The sequence below is a fragment of the Oncorhynchus mykiss genome, chromosome 15 (assembly GCF_057628025.1).
Source record: "Oncorhynchus mykiss isolate SJ-2025 chromosome 15, ASM5762802v1, whole genome shotgun sequence".
NCBI classification, from domain to species: domain Eukaryota; kingdom Metazoa; phylum Chordata; class Actinopteri; order Salmoniformes; family Salmonidae; genus Oncorhynchus; species Oncorhynchus mykiss.
In genome coordinates this window covers 18,028,140-18,046,383 of record NC_143036.1, presented here as the reverse complement: position 1 = coordinate 18,046,383, position 18,244 = coordinate 18,028,140, and the positions used below count along the sequence as shown (strand labels likewise).

Below are 18,244 nucleotides of genomic sequence, written 5' to 3'. Positions count from 1 at the left end.
GGAATGACTAATCACCTGCTAATAACTGTGCAAACAGAAGAAGGCTTTATGACAATTCAAGTGTTATCCATGTGACAGTGTCATTGCGTCTCTACTAAATGTAAATACCTGTCTGAGCTTCTCCTCAGTGTCTCCCAGGTGTGGCTGCATGCTGTTCTGAGCAGCAACAGTGTTGCTGCTCAACTGGGGGATATCATGGGCTGGCCTTTCTGAAGCTTGAACACAAGGTTTCATTGGACCCTGTTCAAAGGGGTCGTGAATCGGCGTTTGACCACCGTGATGATTCGACTGTGGCAGAGAGAAACTTTCGTCTGACATTCCCGGGTGCTTCGATATCTGAAAGCCTGGGGCACTTGGATGGGCAAACGTGTCCTGCATCCTGCCCGGAGACTGGTGGGAGAAGGGGTCAGCTGGGAGTTGGGACATGGGTATCGGTCTGGAGCCTAGTCGATTGAATGCGTCAGGACCAGCTCCTGGTCGTGGCGTCCCTGAAGCTTGGGAGTAAGGGCCGGTGAGGAGTGGTCTTGGGGTTCCAGGGGGCTGTGCGTATAGAATGGCATTGGAGGGCCGATGGGTACCAGGTTGTTGGGCATAGGGGTCCATGTTCCTTTGACTAGCAGGGGATTTGGGAAATCTATCCCCTTGGGCTGGTCTGGGGGTACCTGGCATGGAGGCATAAGGATCAGTGGAGTGAGATGGAGACTGTCTGCGTTTGGCTGGGTGCTGCTGGGGAAACTGGTCTAGATGAAGGCTAGGTGGCTTCTGCAGGTATGAAGGATCTGAGTGTGGCCTTGGGGTGCCGGGAGGTTGGGCATGGCCATCAGAGTGAGGTCTGGGGGTGCCTGGCGGTTGGGCGTAAGGGTCAGGCATCTGCTGGGAATAATCTGGTCTCGGGGTGGATGGTGCTTGGGCGTATGAGTTTCTGTGAGGGTGTCTCATCATTGGCATGGGTTGAGAGAAATGGCCCTCCTGGGATTGGCGCATCATCCTGGGCTCGTTGGGGAACCCTTCCCCCATGGGCGAATGGATGGTGAGGGGCTGCTGGGCATAGGGGTCAGCCTGTGGTCCTTGGGGAAAGCCATTAGATGGCCCTCGTCTAAGTACCCCAGGCATAGGGCCACCGTAGGGCTCTTGATGGGACTGCTGGGGAGGCATGGGGGCTTTGAACACCGGCACAGAGCCCGACTCATTGCTGCCGGGGATGGGAGTGAGCAAGGGCCTGGAGTAGGGGTCCGAGAGGATCATGCGGTTGTGAGACATGCGCTGGTAGACCTCAGCTCGGTGGCCCCCTATCCTGGCAAAAGCCTCTCCTCCAGAGGGAGAGCTCATCATGTTCCCGACCTGCTGCTTTTGCTGCTGCTCAACGAGTCCTGAAGGGCCCACCCTGGCGGGTCCCATGGGTTTCACAAACGAGTCGGGTGGCCTGGGGGTATCTGGCATCTTAGCATAAGGGTCAGCATTACCAGACGTGGGCGAGCCAAAGGACTCGTGTGCCGGTGAAGGCCTCCCTCCCCTTTCCTGCATCTCTGACAGAGAGTTCTGCTGGGGCGTGGTGGATCCGCCATCCCCAGGGGGTGGTCTCGGGGTGCCCACAATTTTGGCATAGGGGTCCCAAGGTGAGGATGGCCGGGAGCCTGAGGAGGAACTTGGGGAGTACATCTGTGGTGACTGGGGCTCGGAGGATGGTCCCTGCTGCGGGTACGAGGTCTCCTGGGTGGGTGTCCTCGACGACGGAGGTAGGAGCTGTGGTCTGAGGAACACGTCATCCTGTGACCCGGAGGTGACTGGAAGTTGGGGTCTTGCGAAGCCATCCTTAGACACTATTGGCTGCAGAGGGGATGAGTTTCCAGACTTTCCACCATTGCTGGGCTGAGGTGTCATGGGGCTCTGGTTCCCACTATTAGGTGTTGTATCTCCACATGACTGACTGCTAAACAGCTGTTGTTGTTGCTGCTGCTGGAGTTGTTGCTGCTCATTTTTAACCTGCTCCAGCTTTTGAGTAGCTTCGATCTTCGCCTGCTGCTTGCTCTTTTGTCTCATTTGCTGCCATGGAAACAAGAAAAGCAGGGGAGGGGAGGCACTTCAGTGAATGAAGCCTTTTTGAAAGTGTTGAATTAGAAATTTTATGATGACATGGTGCTAAGAATGCTCTCTTTCCCTCACTCACAGCAAAGTTAATACTTTTTCAATATGAGTGGGTCTAGCGTGTGTTGTTAAGCCATGCAAGAGGGAACAATGTGAGGGTGTATGTAATATGGTCATGAAAAAAAAGCTTCTGGAGGCTGTTACTGTGTTTTCAGGGCGAAGGACAGGTTTTACCAGTTAACCAAGCTTTTCTCCCTACAACTCCACTTTACATTTTGTTTTTCTTACACCTCGTAAATTTTGCTTTATTGGTTCTCGGCAGACGAAAACCAGAACAGTGCCTTGCCTTGGGAATCTTACCAGAGATATTTTTCCACCTCCTGCAGCTATAGTTGCCTGGTTGGAATGTCCAAAAAGGACGTCTTTATTTGTTGATTTTATGGCTTTGCTTTTTGGGACCTTTTCCTGCTGCGTCTTAAGCGGTCCCCACATCTGATTTAACTCTCCCTTTTCAATGCAAATTAAGAATTAGTAGACTGTATGAGAACGCCAAATGTATTGTTTAAAAATGACTCACTCAACCATGCACATATATAAAGTTAAATATAAAAAATTATGTTTCATGCCCCCCCAAGTTATGTTATGTTCAATCTCACCACCTTGCTTCCACTCACAATTCCCCTGACATGCGATACTTTGATTGTTATGGTGGTGTATTATGGTGTCATAAAATACATGTACACACAAAGAAACGCACACTGCTCTCTTAAACCAGGGTTTCTCAACAGGCAGGAATAAAATCCCACTTATACCATTTTGCTGCCATGAAACAAATAACTTCCTAATTTTCTATAAAGGCATGCATACAATTGCCCCACAATCTTGCATCCAATTTCATACCCTCAATTAATAAAAATAAAAAAAATTATATAAAAACAAATCCACAACAACTCCTAGAAAAGTAGTTGAGAAACCCTGCTTTACAGTGCACCCATGCTTCATACACCCCCCCCCCCCTCCATTTACAGCACACTTTAACCCTAAAGGTACTCTTACCTGTCTGAACTTCCACTCCTGCTCGTGCTCAGACTCCTTGGGCTTGAGAGTATCTTTGAAGAGCAACTCAGCGTCCATTGGGACACTATTGGGGTCAAAGGGGTCAGTCAACGGCTGCTGGTGAGGATTCTGGTGTCTCTTCAGTGTATCGTTGGACATCTGAACTTTGTTAATGCGCAGCGCTGCCCGGTTATCACGTGCCTTTTGCTGGAAGAAAGGGTCCATTTTGTAATTTTTCCAAGTGGTCAATCACTTGACCCATTGAACAATGATAAAGCTAATTATTACAGATGGTTACACATACAGTACCAGTCAAAGTATGGACACCTACTCATTAAAGGGGTTTTCTTTATTTTTACTATTTTCTACATTGTAGAATAATAGTGAACACATCAAAACTATGATATAACACATATGGAATCATGTAGTAACCAAAAAAGTGTTAAACAAATCGAAATATATTTAATATTTGAGATTCTTCAAAGTAGCCACCTTTTGCCTTGATGACAGCTTTGCATTCTCTCAACCAGCTTCATGAGGTAGTCACCTAAAACACATTTCAATTAACAGGTTTGCCTTGTTAAAAGTTTATTTGTGGAAGTTCGTTCCTTCTTAATGCATTTGAGCCAATCAGTTGTGTTGTGACAAGGTAGGGGTGCTCAAATAGTCACAAAAAACATCAAGCGCTATGATGAAACTGGCTCTCAGGACGACCGCCACAGGAAAGGAAGACCCAGAGTTACCTCTGCTGCAGAGGATACGTTCATTAATTACCAACTAGAGGTCGACCGATTATGATTTTTCAACGCCGATACCGATTAGTGGAGGACCAAAAAAGACGATACCGATTAATCGGACAATTTTCTTTTTTTGTTGTAATAATGACAATTACAACATTACTGAATGAACACTTATTTTAACTTAATATAATACATCAATTTAGCCTCAATTAAATAATGCAAAAACAAAGTGTTGGAGAAGAAAGTAAAAGTTCAATATGTGCTATGTAAGAAAGCCTACGTTTCAGTTCCTTGTTCAGAACATGAGAACATGTTGGTGGTTCCTTTTAACATGAGTCTTCAATATTTCCAAGTAAGAAGTTTTAGGTTGTAGTTATTATAGGACTATTTCCCTCTATATCATTTGTATTTCATTAACCTTTGACTATTGGATGTTCTTATAGGCACTTTAGTATTGCCAGTGAAACAGTACAGCTTCCGTCCCTCTAGTTAGCGCGCGCTGACTAGCTAGCCATTTCACTTCGGTTACACCAGCCTCGTCTCAGGAGTTGATAGGTTTGAAGTCATAAACAGCGTGATGCTTGACGCACAACGAAGAGCTGCTGGCAAAACGCACGAAAGTGCTGTTTGAATGAATGTTTACGCACCTGCTTCTGCCTACCACCGCTCAGTCAGATACTTGTATGCTCAGTCACATTATATGCCAAGAGTAGGCAAAGCTGTCATGAAGGCTACTTTGAAGAATCTAAAATATATTTTGATATTTGTTTAACACTTCATGTGTTATGTCATAGTTTTGATGTATTCACCATTATTCTACAATGTAGAAAATAGCAAAAACAAAGAAAAACCCTTGAATGAGTAGGTGTCTAAATCTTTGACTTGTGTGTATATATACACACTGCTCAAAAAAATAAAGGGAACACTATAATAACACATCCTAGATCTGAATGAATGGCAGACAGTTTTATTGCTTCTTTAATCAGAACAACAGTTTTCAGCTGTGTTAACATAATTGCAAAAGGGTTTTCTAATGATCCATTAGCCTTTAAAAATTATAAACCTGGATTAACGTGCCATTGGAACACAGGAGTGATTTTTGCTGATAATGGGCCTCTGTACGCCTATGTAGATATTCCATTTAAAAAATCAGCCGTTTCCAGCTACAAATGTCATTTACAACATGAACAATGTCTACACTGTATTTCTGATCAATTTGATGTTATTTTAAATGGACAAAAATGTTTGCTTTTTTTCAAAAACAAGAACATTTCTAAGTGACCCCAAACTTTTGAACAGTAGTGTATATTAAAAAAAACTGAATGTCTTGGTTTCTTTACCTTATGTTTTCCCCATCTACAATCACCCAATCTCATCAACAAAGAAATTGACATGCAGAGCATTGTTGAATGTAATGTCATCATGGAGAAAATCTAACAGTCCTGAAAAACCGTCAAATAACTATCTGTAAAGTTGGAAAACTTACTAGGCACAACATTTAAACAGAACAAAGATAAGAGAAGGGACAGAGAGAGAGAGAGAGAGAGCGCCCTTAGGGTGATAATGCCAGAAAACAGAGGAACAGAACAAAGATAAGGGACAGAGAGAGAGCGCCCTTAGGTTGATAATGCCAGAAAACAGAGGAACAGAACAAAGATAAGAGAAGGGACAGAGAGAGAGAGAGAGAGCCCTTAGGTTGATAATGCCAGAAAACAGAGGAACAGAACAAAGAGAAGGGACAGAGAGAGAGAGAGAGAGCCCTTAGGTTGATAATGCCAGAAAACAGAGGAACAGAACAAAGATAAGGGACAGAGAGAGAGCGCCCTTAGGTTTATAATGCCAGAAAATAGAGGAACAGAACAAAGATAAGGGACAGAGAGAGAGCGCCCTTAGGTTTATAATGCCAGAAAACAGAGGAACAGAACAAAGATAAGAGAAGGGACAGAGAGAGAGAGAGAGAGCGCCCTTAGGTTGATAATGCCAGAAAACAGAGGAACAGAACAAAGAGAAGGGACAGAGAGAGAGAGAGCCCTTAGGTTTATAATGCCAGAAAACAGAACAAAGATAAGAGAAGGGACAGAGAGAGAGAGAGCGCCCTTAGGTTGATAATGCCAGAAAACAGAGGAACAGAACAAAGAGAAGGGACAGAGAGAGAGCGCCCTTAGGTTTATAATGCCAGAAAACAGAGGAACAGAACAAAGATAAGGGACAGAGAGAGAGCGCCCTTAGGTTTATAATGCCAGAAAACAGAGGAACAGAACAAAGATAAGAGAAGGGACAGAGAGAGAGAGAGCCCTTAGGTTTATAATGCCAGAAAACAGAGGAACAGAACAAAGATAAGAGAAGGGACAGAGAGAGAGAGAGAGCGCCCTTAGGTTTATAATGCCAGAAAACAGAGGAACAGAACAAAGATAAGGGACAGAGAGAGAGCGCCCTTAGGTTTATAATGCCAGAAAACAGAGGAACAGAACAAAGATAAGAGAAGGGACAGAGAGAGAGCGCCCTTAGGTTTATAATGCCAGAAAACAGAGGAACAGAACAAAGATAAGAGAAGGGACAGAGAGAGAGAGAGAGAGCCCTTAGGTTTATAATGCCAGAAAACAGAGGAACAGAACAAAGATAAGAGAAGGGACAGAGAGAGAGAGAGAGAGCCCTTAGGTTTATAATGCCAGAAAACAGAGGAACAGAACAAAGATAAGAGAAGGGACAGAGAGAGAGAGAGAGAGCCCTTAGGTTTATAATGCCAGAAAACAGAGGAACAGAACAAAGATAAGAGAAGGGACAGAGAGAGAGAGAGAGAGCCCTTAGGTTTATAATGCCAGAAAACAGAGGAACAGAACAAAGATAAGAGAAGGGACAGAGAGAGAGAGAGAGCCCTTAGGTTTATAATGCCAGAAAACAGAGGAACAGAACAAAGATAAGAGAAGGGACAGAGAGAGAGAGAGAGCCCTTAGGTTTATAATGCCAGAAAACAGAGGAACAGAACAAAGATAAGAGAAGGGACAGAGAGAGAGAGAGCCCTTAGGTGTATGATGCCAGAAAACAGAGGAACAGAACAAAGATAAGAGACGGGACAGAGAGAGAGAGAGAGCCCTTAGGTTTATAATGCCAGAAAACAGAGGAACAGAACAGAGATAAGAGAAGGGACAGAGAGAGAGAGAGAGCCCTTAGGTTTATAATGCCAGAAAACAGAGGAACAGAACAAAACAAATACCGTCCTTCTCCCTAATGGCCTCTTGAACATTTCATCAGTGATTGGCTGCTTTCCTTTCATTCATCAGTCCAATAAACATAGGGCCCCATTCAATCAACATCTCAAATCAGGTTTGTGGAGTAAGTCAATAACAAAGTTGTTCTGGTGAAGTAGAAATAATTCATTTTTGATTGGTACTACGGCTGTTTTCGTTGGAAGTTTTGGAAAAGATTTGCCATTATTACTTCAATGTATGGATTTTGTCTAGAGGTTTATACAAACTTCTCTTCAGCAATCAGGAAAACCAAATGCTCATTAAATTAAGTGCATTGAATCATAGTCCAGCATGGATGTAAACAAACTTACCACATATGGGGCCCTGTCCTGGGAACTGGCTTTCCTCCATAATTTTGCGATTTGTTTCACTCTCATAGCCCAGTCTGAGATCGAAAAAAGATTAGCTAAAACGTACAGCGCTAGGACACACATGCAATAAGGCCAAGTAGAGTACCTTTTCTAGTCTCGTTTTCACAATATCCATACAATCTTTTAAATGAATGTGACAACTTCGAACTCATTATTTTTTATAATTCACACAAGAATTTTAGAGAACCAAACATTCTGTACCAACCTGGGAACTCCCCTAGGAGGTTGGGAAAGTTGACGTTGGTGTAAAGGACTGGGGCCACAGTGGCCATCTCGCCCAGAGTTTCCTCCTTCTCCCACTTGAGCGTGCTCCTCTGTGCGTTGGACATGGTGTCTGTCTCTCCCTCTGAAAGGGGTCCGGGGACGGGCGCGCTCCATGGAACCACTACGTCACACCCCATCTGGCTAAACTTCTTGTCCCTGGAAGGAGCTCTCTGGTTACACATTATATTGACTTATACCATTGCATTGTTGGATACTCGTTTCTGATTTGCTTGAAGGGCATTCTAGAGACACATTATTATTACATTTGCACTTTCTATGTAACTTACGGATCCCCTTGAGGCAAATGTAGTTTGGGCTTTAGTATAAAAAAATACATCCTATTCATTGATGGAGATATTAATGCTAACAAGTGAGCAGACCTCAGAGGATTTTTTTTTTAAAAAGCGAACTACAATGAAGTCTAAACAATGGAGGAAAACATAGTCAAGAAGACTCAATAGGTAAATAAAACAGCATCCAACTGATTGCCTTCCAGCAGTTGTCTTTAAAGGTGAAAGCAATGCTCTAGTAATACGCCGGAGGGGTACAACAGCTTCCTGCTATGCCAGCTCTTACCTCATATTCTCTTGGAAAGGCATTCTGTGGATGGGCGAGAAGTTGCCGGGGCCATAGGGGCCTGTGCCGCCGGGCATCATGGGAGTTGGAGGAAAATGGGGGTTGGGCCCCATCATGCCGTTTATCATTGGCATCCGGGGGAACATCCCACCGTCGCCTGCAACAGAGAGCATAGAGAATGTCAGATAAGTAGTTCCATACATACATTGATTATACAAAACATCAAGAACACCTAATCTTTCCAAGACAGACTGACCAGGTGAAAACTATGATCTCTTATTGATGTCACTTGATAAATCCACTTCAGTCAGTGTAGATTAAGAGGTGGAGACAGGTCAAAGAAAGATGTTTAATCGGTGAAAAAATTGAGACATGGATTGTGCATGTGTGCCATTCAGAGGGTTAAATGTGCAAGAAAAAACATTTAAGTGCCTTTGAACACTCAACAGTTTCATGTGTGTGTCAAGAACGGTCCACCACCCACATCCAGCCAACTTGACAACTTTGGGAAGCATTGGATTCAACATGGGTCAGCATCCCTGTGAAACACTTTTGATACCTTGTAGAATCCATGCCCTAACAAATTCAGGCTATTCTGAGGGCCAAATGGGTGGGGTGGTGCAACGCAATATTAAGGTGTTCCTAATGTTTGGTATACTCACATGTACATCCACATGTCCTGTTGATTATGTGAACATGACATGCATATAAATCAATGTGCTCCTCAATGATCAATAAATGCCCATGGTTATACATTCATTTTACAGTCAATAGTAGATTATATAAAAATGTGAAGAGGCTTGGGGTGGTGGTGGTACCTGGGTTTGGAAGGGCCATGGCTCCAGGTCCACTGGCCCCAGGGTGAGACAGCTGTGGAGGGTGGCTGGTGCTGGGACTAAGGACCGCTGTGAAGAGGTCTTCCACATCCTTCCCCTCCAGCTCTTTAGGCAATGAAATGAATGACGTTGATGAGAGTATTTTCTTTAAAAAAAACAACTCTTTCTCCCCAATTTCGTGGTATCCAATTGGTAGTTACAGTCTTGTGCCATTGCTGCAACTCCTGTACAGATACGGGAGAGGCGAAGGTCGAGAGCCATGAGTCCTCCGAAACACGACCCTGCCAAGCCACACTGCTCACTTTATCCAAAAGCCAGCCACACCAATGTGTCGGAGGAAACACCGTACAACCGGCAACCGTGTCATCGCACATACGCTACGACCAGCCACAGGAGTCGCTAGAGCGCGATGGGACAAGGACATCTCTGACAGCCAAACGGTCCCCTAACTGGGATGACGCTGGACCAATTGTGCACCGCCTCATGTGTCTCCTGGTTGTGGCCGGCTGCGACACAGCCTGGAATCGTACTCGGGTCTGTAGTGAAGCCTCAAGCACTGCGATGCTGTGCACATACTTTAAACCACCATCAATAAGTGTCGTTCAAATCTTTAAATTATATAAAACTGATCATCTCTGACAAACAACTGAATGAACAACTCTCAGAAGAACTATCTAGGTTGGGCCTTAATGGGCCTGAAAAGATTAATATCAAAACCACAAACCTGGGATTTTGTAGAGTTTACTGAGAATTGCACCTGAAAAAGACAAAGAAATGCTTATTACATTACTGCAATGATATAGACACAGTACCAGTCAAAAGTTTGGACACACCTACGCATTTCAATGGGTTTTGTTTATTTTTTTTTACTATTTTCTACATTGTAGAATAATAGTAAAGACATCAATACTAGGAAATAACACATATTGAATGATGTAGTAACCAAAAAAGTATTTTAACAAATCCAAACATATTTTTTAAAGTAGCCACACTTTGCTTTGACAGCTTTGCACTTTTGGCATTCTCTCAACGAGTTACTACATCATGTGGTAGTCACCTGGAATGAATTTAAGTTAAACAGGTGTCCCTTAAGTTAATTTGAGCCAATCAGTTGTGTTGTGAAATGGTAGGGGTGGAATACAGAAGATGGTCTTTTACCAAATAGGGCTAAGTCCATTCTATGGCAAGAAACAGCTACAATAGGCAAAGATAAATGACAGTCAATGCAGAACATTTCAAGAACTTTGAAAGTTTCTTCAAGTGCATTCGCAAAAACCATCAAGCGCTATGATGAAACTGGCTTTCATGAGGATCGCCACAGGAAAGGAAGACCCAAAGTTACCTATGCTTCAGAGGATAAGTTCATTAGCATTACCAGCCTCAGAAATTGCAGCCCAAAAAAATGCTTCATAGTTAAAGTAACAGACATATCTCAACATCAACTGTTCAGAGGAGACTGCATGAAACAGGCCATCATGGTCGAATTGCTGCAAAGAAACAACTACTAAAGGACACCAATAAGAAGAAGAGACTTGCTTAGGCCAAGAAACGCAAGCAATGGACAGTAGACTGGTGGAAATCTGTCCTTTGATCAGATGAGTCCGAAAAATTCAAGGCACACTTAACTAGCCTGGCTATCACAGCATTCTGCAGCGATATGGCATCCCATCTGGTTTGCGCACATTGGGACTATCATTTGTTTTTCAACAGGACAATAACCCAACACACCTCCAGGCTATGTAAGGGCTATTTGACCATGAAGGAGAGTGATAAAGTGCTGCATCAGATGACCTGGCATCCACAATCACACAACCTCAACCCAATTGAGATGGTTTGGGATGAGTTGGACCGCAGAGTGAAGGAAAGTCAGTCAACAAGTGCTCAGCATATGTGGGAACTCCTTCAAGACGGTTGGAAAAGCATTCCTCATGAAGCTGGTTGAGAGAATGACAAGAGTGTACAGAGCTGACATCAAGGCAAAGGGTGGCAACTTTAAAGAATCTAAAATATAAAGTATATTTTGATTGGTTTAACACTTTTTTGGTAACTACATGATTCCATGTGTTATTTTATAGTTTTGATGTCTTCATTATTTTTTACAATGATGAAAATAGTAAAAATAAAGAAAAACCATTGAAAGAGTAGGTGTGTCCAAATATTTGACTGGTACTGTACAGTGCCTTGCGAAAGTATTCGGCCCCCTTGAACTTTGCGACCTTTTGCCACATTTCAGGCTTCAAACATAAAGATATAAAACTGTATTTTTTTGTGAAGAATCAACAACAAGTGGGACACAATCATGAAGTGGAACGACATTTATTGGATATTTCAAACTTTTTTAACAAATCAAAAACTGAAAAATTGGGCGTGCAAAATTATTCAGCCCCTTTACTTTCAGTGCAGCAAACTCTCTCCAGAAGTTCAGTGAAGATCTCTGAATGATCCAATGTTGACCTAAATGACTAATGATGAGAAATACAATCCACCTGTGTGTAATCAAGTCTCCGTATAAATGCACCTGCACTGTGATAGTCTCAGAGGTCCGTTAAAAGCGCAGAGAGCATCATGAAGAACAAGGAACACACCAGGCAGGTCCGAGATACTGTTGTGAAGAAGTTTAAAGCCAGATTTGGATACAAAAAGATTTCCCAAGCTTTAAACATCCCAAGGAGCACTGTGCAAGCGATAATATTGAAATGGAAGGAGTATCAGACCACTGCAAATCTACCAAGACCTGGCCGTCCCTCTAAACTTTCAGCTCATACAAGGAGAAGACTGATCAGAGATGCAGCCAAGAGGCCCATGATCACTCTGGATGAACTGCAGAGCTCTACAGCTGAGGTGGGAGACTCTGTCCATAGGACAACAATCAATCAGTCCTATATTGCACAAATCTGGCCTTTATGGAAGAGTGGCAAGAAGAAAGCCATTTCTTAAAGATATCCATAAAAAGTGTTGTTTAAAGTTTGCCACAAGCCACCTGGGAGACACACCAAACATGTGGAAGAAGGTGCTCTGGTCAGATTAAACCAAAATTGAACTTTTTGGCAACAATGCAAAACGTTACGTTTGGTGTAAAAGCAACACAGCTGAACACACCATCCCCACTGTCAAACATGGAGGTGGCAGCATCATGGTTCGGGCCTGCTTTTCTTCAGCAGGGACAAGGAAGATGGTTAAAATTGATGGGAAGATGGATGGAGCCAAATACAGGACCATTCTGGAAGAAAACCTGATGGAGTCTGCAAAAGACCTGAGACTGGGACGGAGATTTGTCTTCCAACAAGACAATGATCCAAAACATAAAGCAAAATCTACAATGGAATGGTTCAAAAATAAACATATCCAGGTGTTAGAATGGCCAAGTCAAAGTCCAGACCTGAATCCAATCGAGAATCTGTGGAAAGAACTGAAAACTGCTGTTCACAAATGCTCTCCATCCAACCTCACTGAGCTCGAGCTGTTTTGCAAGGAGGAATGGGAAAAAATGTCAGTCTCTCGATGTGCAAAACTGATAGAGACATACCCCAAGCCCAATTTTTCAGTTTTTGATTTGTTAAAAAAGTTTGAAATATCCAATAAATGTCGTTCCACGTCATGATTGTGTCCCACTTGTTGTTGATTCTTCACAAAAAAATACAGTTTTATATCTTTATGTTTGAAGCCTGAAATGTGGCAGAAGGTCGCAAAGTTCAAGGGGGCCGAATACTTTCGCAAGGCACTGTATATACAGTGCCTTCGGAAAGCATTAAGACCGCTCGACTTTCCACATTTTGTTACGTTACAACCTTATTCTACAATTGATTAAATTGAAAAAAAGCAATCTACACACACCTCAAAATGACAAAGGGAAAACAGGTTATTTTTATAAATAAAAAATAAATACCTTATTAACATAAGTATTCAGACCCTTTGCTATGAGACTCAAAATTGAGCTCGGGTGCATCCTGTTTCCATTGATCATCCTTGAGATGTTTCTACAACTTGATTGGAGTCCACCTGTGGTGAATTCAATTGATTGGACATGATTTGGAAAGGCACACACCTGTCTATATAAGGTCCCACAGTTGACAGTGCATGTCAGAGCAAAAACCAAGTCATGAAGTTGAAGTAATTGTCCATAGAGCTCAGAGACAGGGTTGTGTCGAGGCACAGATCTGGGGAAGGGTACCAAAACATTTCTGCAGCATTGAAGGTCCCCAAGAACACATTGGCCTCCATCATTCTTAAATGGAAGAAGTTTGGAACCACCTAGACTCTTCCTAGTGCTGGCCGCCTGGCCAAACTGAGCAATCAGGGGAGAAGGGCCTTGGTTAGGGAGGTGACCAAGAACCCGATGGTCACTTTGACAGAGCTCTAGAGTTCCTCTGTGGAGATGGGAGAACATTCCAGAAGGATAACCATCTCTACAGCACTCTACCAATCAGGCCTTTCATGGTAGTGGCCAGACAGAAGCCACTCCACAGTAAAAAGGCTCATGACAGTCCTCTTGGAGTTTTCCAAAAGGCACCTAAAGAGTCTCGGACCTGATGAAACCAAGATTGAACTCTTCGGCCTGAATGCCAAGTGTCACGTCTGGAGGAAACCTGGCACCATTCCGACGGGGAAGCATGGTGGTGACAGCATCATGCTGTGGGGGTGTTTTTCAGCGGCAGGGACTGGGAGACTTGTCATGATCAAGGGAAAGATGAACAGAGCAAAGCACGAGAGATACTTGAATGAAAGATGAAAACCTGCTCCAGAGCGCTCAGGACCTTAGACTGCGGCAATGGTTCACGTTCCAACAGGACAACGACCCTAAGCAAACAGCCAAGACAACGCAGGAGTGGCTTCAGCACAAGGCCCTGAATGAGCAATATAAATATATAAATATAACTAACTAACTAACTAACTAACTAACTAACTAACTAACTAAATAAATAAATAAATAAATATATGCATACATATATATATATATGCATACACATACGTGTGCATATATATATATATACACTGCTCAAAAAAATAAAGGGAACACTTAAACAACACAATGTAACTCCAAGTCAATCACACTTCTGTGAAATCAAACTGTCCACTTAGGAAGCAACACTGATTCACAATAAATTTCACATGCTGTTGTGCAAATGGAATAGACAACAGGTGGAAATTATAGGCAATTAGAAAGACACCCCCAATAAAGAAGTGGTTCTGCAGGTAGGGACCACAGACCACTTCTCAGTTCCTATGCTTCCTGGCTGATGTTTTAGTCACTTTTGAATGCTGGCGGTGCTTTCACTCTAGTGGTAGCATGAGACGGAGTCTACAACCCACACAAGTGGCTCAGGTAGTGCAGCTCATCCAGGATGGGACATCAATGCGAGCTGTGGCAAGAAGGTTTGCTGTGTCTGTCAGCGTAGTGTCCAGAGCATGGAGACGCTACCAGGAGACAGGCCAGTACATCAGGAGACGTGGAGGAGGCCGTAGGAGGGCAACAACCCAGCAGCAGTACCGCTACCTCCGCCTTTGTGCAAGGAGGAGCAGGAGGAGCACTGCCAGAGCAATGCAAAATGACCTCCAGCAGGCCACAAATGTGCATGTGTCTGCTCAAACGGTCAGAAACAGACTCCATGAGGGTGGTATGAGGGCCCAATGTCCACAGGTGGGGGTTGTGCTTACAGCCCAACACCGTGCAGGACGTTTGGCATTTGCCAGAGAACACTGGCACCCTGTGCTCTTCACAGATGAAAGCAGGTTCACACTGAGCACGTGACAGAGTCTGGAGACGCCGTGGAGAACGTTCTGCTGCCTGCAACATCCTCCAGCATGACCGGTTTGGCAGTGGGTCAGTCATGGTGCGGGGTGGCATTTCTTTGGGGGGCCGCACAGCCCTCCATGTGCTCGCCAGAGGTAGCCTGACTGCCATTAGGTACCGAGATGATATCCTCAGACCCCTTGTGAGACCATATGCTGGTGCGGTTGGCCCTGGGTTCCTCCTAATGCAAGACAATGCTAGACCTCATGTGGCTGGAGAGTCAGCAGTTCCTGCAAGAGGAAGGCATTGATGCTATGGACTGGCCCGCCTGTTCCCCAGACCTGAATCCAATTGAGCACATCTGGGACATCATGTCTCGCTCCATCCACCAACGCCACGTTGCACCACAGACTGTCCAGGAGTTGGCGGATGCTTTAGTCCAGGTCTGGGAGGAGATCCCTCAGGAGACCATCCGCCACCTCATCAGGAGCATGCCCAGGCATTGTAAAGAGGTCATACAGGCACGTGGAGGCCATACACACTAATGAGCCTCCTTTTGACTTGTTTTAAGGACATTACATCAAAGTTGGATCAGCCTGTAGTGTGGTTTTCCACTTTAATTTTGAGTGTGACTCCAAATCCAGACCTCCATGGTTTGATAAATTTGATATCCATTGATCATTTTTGTGTGATTTTGTTGTCAGCACATTCAACTATGTAAAGAAAAAAGTATTTAATAAGAATATTTCATTCATTCAGATCTACGATGTGTTATTTTAGTGTTCCCTTTATTTTTTTGAGCCGTGTATATAGACGTGTATGTGTGTATATATCATCTCAGTAAAAAAAGAAATGTTAAGTTGACAGTGAGAGGACGTGTAAATATTTGTATGAACATAACAAGATTCAACAACAGACATAAACCGAACAACTTCTACAGACATGTGACTAACAGAAATGGAATAATGTGTCTCTGAACAAAGGGGGGTTCAAAATCAAAAGGTAACAGTATCTGGCGTGGCAACCAGCTGCATCAAGTACTGCAGTGCATCTCCTCCTCATGGACTGTACCAGATTTGTCACTCTTCTACCAAGGCATCTGCAAGTTTCCGGACATTTCTGGGGGGAATGGCCCTAGCCCTCACCCCTGATCCAACAGGTCCCAGACGTGTTCAATGAGATTGAGATCCGACCTCTTCGCTGGCCATGGCAGAACACTGACATTCCTGTCTTGCAGGAAATCATGCACAGAACGAGCAGTATGGCTGGTGGCGAATCCGACCATCACCCCTGGTGAGACAAAACAGCGACTCGTCAGTGAAGAGCAGTGACGGTGGCTTTGTGCCCATAGGCGACGTTGTTGCCGGTGATGTCTGGTGAGAACCTGCCTTACAACAGGCCTACAAGCCCTCAGTCCAGCCTCTCTCAGCCAATTGCGGACAGTTTGAGCACTGATGGAGGGATTCTGGGCTAATTTGGGCAGTTGTTGTTGCCATCCTGTACCTGTCCTGCAGGTGTGATGTTAGGATGTACCAATCCTGCGCAGGTGTTGTTACACGTGGTCTCCGCCACTGCGAGAACAATCAGCTGTCGTCCTGTCTCCCTGTAGTGCTGTCTTAGGCGTCTCACAGTACGGACATTGCAATGGCCACATCTGCAGTCCTCATGCCTCTTTGCAGCATGCCTAAGGCACAGTCGCAGATGAGCAGGGACCCTGGGCATCTTTCTTTTTGTGTTTTTCAGAGTCAGTAGAAAGACCTCTTAGTATCCTAAATTGCCTACCGTCTGTAAGCTGTTAGTGTCTTAACAACCGTTACACAGGTGCATGCTCATTAATTGTTTGTTTCATTGAACAAGCATGGAAAACAGTGTTTAAACCCTTTTATGTTAAGATCTGTGAAGTTATTTGGATTTTTACAAAGTTTAACTTTGAAAGACAGGATCCTGAAAAAGGGACAAGGGATAAATCTCTGCCAAGAAAACAGGGTAGACCTCCCTATTTGTCAACACTTAACTTTGCGGGAACATCAGCTAAACTGAGCAAACATTATTTACTTAGGTTTCCGTGATTTTGTTATCTGGCATTTGATTCGACCACCATGGCTTCTATATACACTGCAGTTGCGCCATGTGATGGATACTGTACAGCGCATACGCAACTCTAGGAAGACATACTTATTTTTCCATTCTTGACTTTTAGGGGCAGTTTCGCCGACACAGATTAAGCATAGTTCTGCCTAAAAGTGCTTTCAATGGAGATTGTTCTTTGCTAATGCTTTAGTCCAGGACTAGGCTTAATCTGCGTCTAGGAAACCAACCCTGAATCCATGTACTGATGTTGACCAGGGAAACCAGGTGGTGTGCAACTCTCTGGCCAATTATACATCAATACATCAGTGAGTGGGAGAATAAAACAGACACTGAAGCCCTGGAGATTTACTCCTCTGCTCTTCACCAATGACACCGATTAAGCAGCACATCCGGTAGACAGTCAAATTTCAACATGGCCGTCTTACCATCTGCGACCATCTTGTCCAGTTCTGGGCTCAGGATGACATCCAGAGGCTCTTCCTGTAGAGCCCTGGGCCCCCGGCCTGCAGAGCCCTGACAGGACCCAATGGGATCATCAGAGATGGGGGCCATGTCCAGACCAGCTAGGGGATGGCAGAAAAGGTCAAAAGGATGGTGAGGGGAGGGTGGTCACACAGGCGCACACACCCACACAGTCCACTTTTAATGTTAAAAATCAACACACTAGCACCCACCCCCCCCACCAATCGACCAACCCCCCTAAAAACTGGAAGCTGTCACACCAAAGAGTAAATCAGAGTTGACTGGCAATTTATTTTAGAACTGTGTCTGAGTGCTGGGTATTGGAGGAAGAAATAAAAAGAGAAAGAGAGAGAGAAAGCGAGGAGAAAGAGGAAGAGAGGAGAAGGAGAGAGAGCTGATCATTCATGTCATGGTTGTAAAATAAGCTCTCCATGCATTTTCTTCCCCTAACAACATTTTCCAAGAATAGCAATAAACTAATTTGTGTTGCCTGCTCGACAGAGTGGAAAGAGGGGGGGGGGTCCTTAAAAAATAGTCACACTACTTTCATCATCGTTCCGATCCTGCCCACATTCGAATAAACGAGGGCTTAATCAATGAAAAAAGTTATGGAAGATTGCAATGATTAATCATCATAACCACTGTCTAACATCAGAGGGGGTCGGAGGTTCATGCACATTTTACTGTGGCGCACACTCGACTAGTTTGCCATGTTGTTTTTTTGTCAGAAGAAGCTACTTTTCGTGTGACCTTAAATTAACTGGATATAAGGGAAGAGATGCAT

The 18,244-nt window shown here is 44.1% G+C and overlaps 1 protein-coding gene across 16 annotated transcripts in view; it reads right to left on the bottom strand.

Moving 5' to 3' along the window:
* The window catches only part of LOC110490933 (histone-lysine N-methyltransferase 2C), a 231,504-nt gene that overhangs the window by 41,790 nt on the left and 171,470 nt on the right, over positions 1–18,244 (bottom strand). For 10 of the 16 annotated variants that reach the window (XM_090199401.1, XM_090199404.1, XM_090199405.1 and 7 more), the window contains 9 exons: positions 17,424–17,561; positions 9,901–9,933; positions 9,159–9,281; positions 8,341–8,497; positions 7,706–7,920; positions 7,441–7,514; positions 3,142–3,348; positions 2,446–2,592; positions 109–2,043 (listed from right to left, as the gene is read on the bottom strand). In XM_090199401.1, coding sequence (XP_090055527.1) covers positions 109–2,043; positions 2,446–2,592; positions 3,142–3,348; positions 7,441–7,514; positions 7,706–7,920; positions 8,341–8,497; positions 9,159–9,281; positions 9,901–9,933; positions 17,424–17,561 — 3,029 coding nt within the window. The remainder of the gene's footprint in view (positions 1–108; positions 2,044–2,445; positions 2,593–3,141; positions 3,349–7,440; positions 7,515–7,705; positions 7,921–8,340; positions 8,498–9,158; positions 9,282–9,900; positions 9,934–17,423; positions 17,562–18,244) is intronic. The other 6 variants (XM_090199410.1, XM_090199412.1, XM_036945610.2 and 3 more) reach the window with 2 other exon arrangements.